The sequence below is a fragment of the Juglans microcarpa x Juglans regia genome, chromosome 3D, assembly GCF_004785595.1.
Source record: "Juglans microcarpa x Juglans regia isolate MS1-56 chromosome 3D, Jm3101_v1.0, whole genome shotgun sequence".
NCBI classification, from domain to species: domain Eukaryota; kingdom Viridiplantae; phylum Streptophyta; class Magnoliopsida; order Fagales; family Juglandaceae; genus Juglans; species Juglans microcarpa x Juglans regia.
Genome location: NC_054598.1, coordinates 9,958,606 through 9,964,453, shown reverse-complemented (window position 1 = coordinate 9,964,453; position 5,848 = coordinate 9,958,606). Strand labels below are relative to the sequence as shown.

The 5,848-nt window shown below is 36.6% G+C and overlaps 1 protein-coding gene across 1 annotated transcript; it reads right to left on the bottom strand.

The window, feature by feature from the left end:
* Positions 1 to 3,277: 3,277 nt before the first annotated feature.
* LOC121254430 (fe(2+) transport protein 1-like) lies at positions 3,278 to 5,071 on the bottom strand. Its single transcript, XM_041154481.1, has 3 exons — positions 4,411 to 5,071; positions 3,705 to 3,854; positions 3,278 to 3,583 (listed from the first exon to the last, which is right to left on the bottom strand). Exons 1-3 carry the CDS (start codon positions 5,017 to 5,019, stop codon positions 3,278 to 3,280), a joined length of 1,065 nt encoding a protein of 354 aa, XP_041010415.1. The 5' UTR covers positions 5,020 to 5,071.
* Positions 5,072 to 5,848: the final 777 nt, after the last annotated feature.

The window sequence follows — 5,848 nt, the reverse complement described above, 5'->3', positions numbered from 1 at the left end:
TTGTGGAATAACATGAAGCGAGAAATAGCCCAATTTGTATAACTAAGGATGTACAGGAACAGCCGGAATCGGCTGTGAACCGATCAGACCGACTGCCGGAGCACTGTACCGGCCGGAACCGGCAAAGAACCGGTTGGCGGTCGAGAAGAATTGAAGGAAAACCGATATCGGCGATACGGCGCCGGTTTGAACCCTTGGAAAACTGCTGAACTGCCGATCCGGTCTATTTATATTTTTTTTAATATATGTCTGTTTGACTTATAATGAGTGAAACGACGTTGTTTTAGAGCCTAAAAGTTAAAAAAAAAAAATTATAATAGAACGGCACCGTTTGGCTTAAAAGCCAAACGATGCTGTTTCAAGATGAATTAATAACTCCTCAAGCCCCTCTTCTTCTTCCCCGCGTCGTCTTCTTCCTCTCTAGCCTCTGCAACTCTTTTCTTCTTCCATGGCAGCGATGGTGAGACACCTCTTCATTCTTCCTCAGTTCCTCCTCATTCATAGAAGAAGCCGACGGTGGACCGAAGACCGTGCTGACGCACATCGAGATCGATATGATTTGTTTTCTCTCTCCAAACCCTCTGTTTCAGCCCGTTCAACAGACCCATGGCAGACGTCGGTGGTGTCTCGATTTTGCGCCGAAACCGACGCCTAACCCATCGGTGTACAGCCCTATATATAACAATGTTTAATGTGTCAACATGTGAAAGTGGAATACCAAATACCTTTGGGTTTATTACAACCACTTCCTATTCCAGAATAGAAATGGGAGCATATAAGTATGGATTTTGTGTCAGGGTTACTGAGGTCGAATAAAGGACAAGATGCAACTTGGGTAGTGGTGGATAGACTGACGAAATCAGCACATTTTCTTCCTATTAAGGTGAATTATCCCTTGACAAATTTGCCCAAATTTATATAGGAGAGATTGTAAGGTTACATGGTGTGCCAACGAGCCTTAGGTCTTAAATTAACTTTTAGTACAATATTCCACCCGCAGACAGATGGGTAATCTGAGAGAATTATCCAAATCTTAAAAGATATGTTAAGAGCTTATGTGATAGATTTTAAAAGGGAGTTGGACTGACCATATACCTTTAGTGGAGTTTGCTTATAATAATAGTTACCAGGCGAGCATTGGTATGGCGCCTTATGAGGCTCTTTGTAGGAGGAAATTTAGATCTCCTCTTTATTGGGACGAGGTTGGTGAACGAAAAATTTTAGGGCCTGAGAGTGTAGAACAAACTTGTGAAAAGATAGGATTAATTCGAAACCGTTTCCAAACGGCTCAAAGTAGACAAAAGAGTTATGCAGACAGACGTAGGAAAATGTTGGAATTTGAGGTTAGAGATAAAGTATTTCTAAGAGTTGCACCATTGAAGGGTATTATAAGGTTTGGTAAGTAAGGAAAGTTGAGTCCTGTTATCTAGGACCGTTTGAAATTTTGGAAAAATTTGGTCCAGTTGTTTATCAAGTTGCATTACGTACCACCTGCACTTTCTAGAATATATAATGTTTTTTATGTCTCCATACTACGAAAATATGTATATGATCCTTCGCACATATTGCATTATGAACCATTGCAAATCCAAAAAAATTTGTCATACGAACAAACCCCAATTCAAATTGTAGATTCCAAAGAGCAATTGTTACGTTCCAAAATAATAAGATTTGTAAAAGTTCTTTGGAAAAATCAAACTTTATAAGAACTATCATGGGAACGAGAGGATAAAATGCAAGCAAAATACCCTTAGTTATTTTCTATGGATAATATATCAAATTTCAGGGGCGAATTTCTTTAATATTCAAGTGTTAGTGGTGTGTATTAGCTAGAATTAATCCATGCTGATGTCATTGTTATATAGTTAAGTGTAGACTTTATTTATGTTAAAATAATAAGGGAATAAAGGTCGGTATAGGTGCTGTCTAGTAGCATGTTTGTAATCTAGAAATTTGAGAGTTGTCAATTTTGAAGGATAATCTTTTAGGACAAGTCTAGATTCGTGTTATTAAGGACTTGGTGAAATTTTAAAATTTAGTGAGATTATTTTTTAGCGTAGAAGTTAACGGATTGTGATGGTCTTGAAATAGGTTCCGAGTGACTGTTGATGAAGGAATGTCGTGTGATTATTTTGACTAGCAATCAAGGTAAGTGGATCTTTAATGGATTTCTAATAAAAGAATTGTTGGTTTGTTTGGACTTGTGCACTTGAGTATTATATTTTCAACTTGTGTAAACTTTAGAATTGTGCACATTCTTATGCTATTTTGGTTGTGCTCGTGGGATTTGTGTAATTTTATAATGGTTGAAATGTTTGAAAAATATTATGTGGCTTTTTTAAATTTGAAAGTTATATGTGAGCATGCTATTTATTCTTGAGCCCATGATATGAATGTCTTTGTGACATGTTTGACATCCCTCGCAACATGATGTCTTCGTGGCATGATATCTTTGTGGTATATTGATGCTCTCACGGCGTGGTGTCTTCGTGACATTATATCTTTGTGATATATTGATGCCCTCGCAGTATGATGTATGTTTTCGTGGCATAACATCCTTGTGCTATATTGGTGATTTCTCTATTATCATGTGGCCTTGAATATAATATAATATAATATATGGTTGAACATGCTGGTTGAGATAAAATTGTATTACTCACATTATTTTATTGAAAATTTATTCACTCTCTTATAGTCAAGAAAATTGTCAACTCCCACACCCCCATTAAACTGCTACTTACTGAGCACGTGACAGCTTACCACTTCATTTCACATATTTTTCAGAGTTGTAGAAAGTTCATTCCTTTGAAATGATAGCTTTTGAGCCAAAGATTTTAGAGTGGACTTGGATTAGTTACTTGAGGTTGGAAGTTTGGGGGCTTGATGATTTTGTTGTTTGAAAATGGTTTTGGTTGTACAGTGAGTTTTCTTATAATCATATTTTAGTTATTTTATAATTTTTGTTAGAGTGTCTGTATTGTAATTATTTAGAATTTAATAGCTGATCTAGCCGAACTTGTGAATGAGTTTTTGAGAATTATTGTAATACAGTTATCAATAGTTTGGAGGTTCTGTATTTAATATATATTTATAAAAAGGGAAGAATATTTAAAAAAATTTAAACCTCACCTGAAAATTAGTTATAGCTAAAATCTTAGAAAGGAATAATATTGACGCAATCAATGATCAAGCAATCTCTCCATGGATAATCTATGTACATACACACACACATATATATATAGATCATATATAATCAATTGTTCGATCTACTAATTAATTAAGCCCATTTTGCCATCAATGACATGCCTCCCGCGCCTAGTAAAACTGCAATAAATGACCATATTTGGAGCTTTAAACTATTTTGGAGTCTAGATCCCAGAAAATCAGATGCTAAGAGATCCACCAATGCCATATAATTTAGGAGTCCAGCCGACGCTGCATTTAGCACTCCCTCCACGATTAGAGCAGTTCGACTTTGGGCGCTGTATATATTTGATAAACCAATTCCAAGCGAGATCCCAAATGGAGTTGTGATCGAAAAGAAAAACACCATGACTTCTTTCATCTTGATTCCATATTCAGCCTAGTACGTTATATAGATAATTCAATTAGAAAAACCTGTATATATAATATATAAGCATGCATTATCTTGTATATATGAGAATTTTGGAATTAGAAGAGAGATCATCGATCGTGTTGATCACCTGTAGTATACACCCGCCTAGTCCCATTCCTTCAAAGAGTTGATGGAAGCAGAGAGCAGCAATGAGAGGTCTGATTGTGCATGGATTGTCAGAGGCCCCCATTGACAAACCAATTACTACTGAGTGCACAACAATCCCCATTTCTAGTACCTGCATTATTGATCATGGCCTTATAATTTATTACACCATATATATTATATATCTACTATATATATATATATATATATATAAATGCGAATGTTAGATGAACAGTATTTTCGTCTAATATTTTATTTTTCAATTTTGCCCCTGCTTGTATATTTATAGATTTTCCTTTAGTTTTGTTACGTTCTTCACATAACTGACCATCTATAATATACAAACACAAATAATAATAAAACAAATTTCAAAAAAAAAAAAAATCTTCCAGAGGAAAATGAATATCGAACCAGAGGAAGAGAAAAATATATATAAAACCAGAAATGAGAAAATAAGAACATTTTCAGGTGTGGAGAAAAGAGGTTCGGATCTGTAAGGATTGGTTTAAAAAAAAAAAAAAAAAAACCAAATATCCAACGAAAAAAATGATAACAGGAAAAAAAAAAAAAACAAATAACATTTTGAGATCTGAGAAATAACATCGGGAATTCTGTTGTTTCCACGTTCGATCGTTGGTATATGTGTTTCGATCTGATCACTACTAAATTAAAGTGTTGATCATATATACCTGAGCTACAACGCGATGGCGCAACAAATGTGTCCCGTCTTCTGGGTGCTCCTTGCCACTCTTATCGTGACCATGTCCAACATGCTCCATCTCTACATTCTCTTGATTCGCTTGCTCTCCATTACCAGTAGCAAGTTCAGCAAAACGTTTCTTATAATGGCTCAGTGCAACTGAATCCACCATAAGAGTCAGCAACGCCGATAGCATTGCCACGAAGGTCGCGAAGGGGAATTTCCTCCAAGGCGTTTCAGGCAAACAATCCGATGTCAAATCATTAAAAGAGTCCGGCAGCACATGCATGTAACCGGTTGCAAGTATGACACCGGAAGCAAAGGCTTTAACCAACGCGAACAGATCCCCGTCGGGTCTAAGGGCCGGAACCGCACGCGAAAACAACGGCAAACACACCCCGATCATGCTAGTCACCAATATGGAAAAAATGGCGATGAGTTTCAACTTTAACGCCTCGGCCTCGTCGTGGCATCCCCGAAATGATTTTGATTTTGATCTACATTCGGCTGAAACTTGCACGATAAAGCATGGTTGGAGGAGGAGACCTAGAAGAAGGATAGGGAGTGCATGGAGCTGCTTGAAATGTGTGCCGGCCATGGCTGTCTCGACTGATCAGTGATCATCAATTCCTTAGGGAGAGCTGATATTTATATATCTACAAGGGTACGTGGGGTGTCTTGATCTTTCGCTTTTTGTTTTGACCGAATATATCGGCGGATTTTGGTGATGGTATTCTCAAGTTTCAAGGATTCTATTCAAAACTACGATAGTGAATGACCACATTGTCCTAAACAAGAGTGCAATATAATGGCATATTTAAGTACTAAGTGTGGTAATTTGTAGTTAGTAAGGGGTAATTTAGACTATATAGAACTGGAAGAAGAAGACTTGTGCATGGCGTGTGTGGGTTAGTGCACACACATTGTTTGACTTCTTCTGCTTTATGTTGGCACCAGTCAAACATGTGTGTCTTTCGGGGACGTGGCATTTCAATGATCATCTATTGGGTTCCATGTTCCCAGTACTTATTTTATGTCCCACAATTAACAGATCAGCATGACTCTACGTGCCGCGTCATCAACCCGTATTTATGAATTTTGGAGGCGAAATAGATAATAAAGGTAACCCTAATAATTCAAGAGAAATGATTTGTACAAGTCTCAAATAGACAAATCTCATACAAGCCTTTATAAAAAAGTAAACCCCATTTTAAAAAAATGTAAAAAATCCTGACATAATAATTACCAAAGGAAGTCTCTATCGGAACATGAGAGATTACTAGTAATTATTAAGTAATTTTGATATGATCTGACGAATCTGAGTTTATGAATATCGGTTGAAGAAACCAACCAAAAAGTTTGTAATTTTATGTATAAGCTGCCATCAATCAATTGGGTTATGAGTTTGAAGCGTTATATATAGCATA

What these genes read in the sequence shown, in the direction of transcription:
- LOC121254430 (XM_041154481.1), bottom strand. Translation starts at nt 5,019, where the DNA reads ATGGCCGGCACACATTTCAAGCAGCTCCATGCACTCCCTATCCTTCTT. An exon ending in GCCATCGCGTTGTAGCTCAG is followed by an intron (nt 3,855 to 4,410) that starts GTATATATGATC and finishes TCAATAATGCAG; the next exon opens with GTACTAGAAATGGGGATTGT. An exon ending in TAGGCGGGTGTATACTACAG is followed by an intron (nt 3,584 to 3,704) that starts GTGATCAACACG and finishes ATAACGTACTAG; the next exon opens with GCTGAATATGGAATCAAGAT.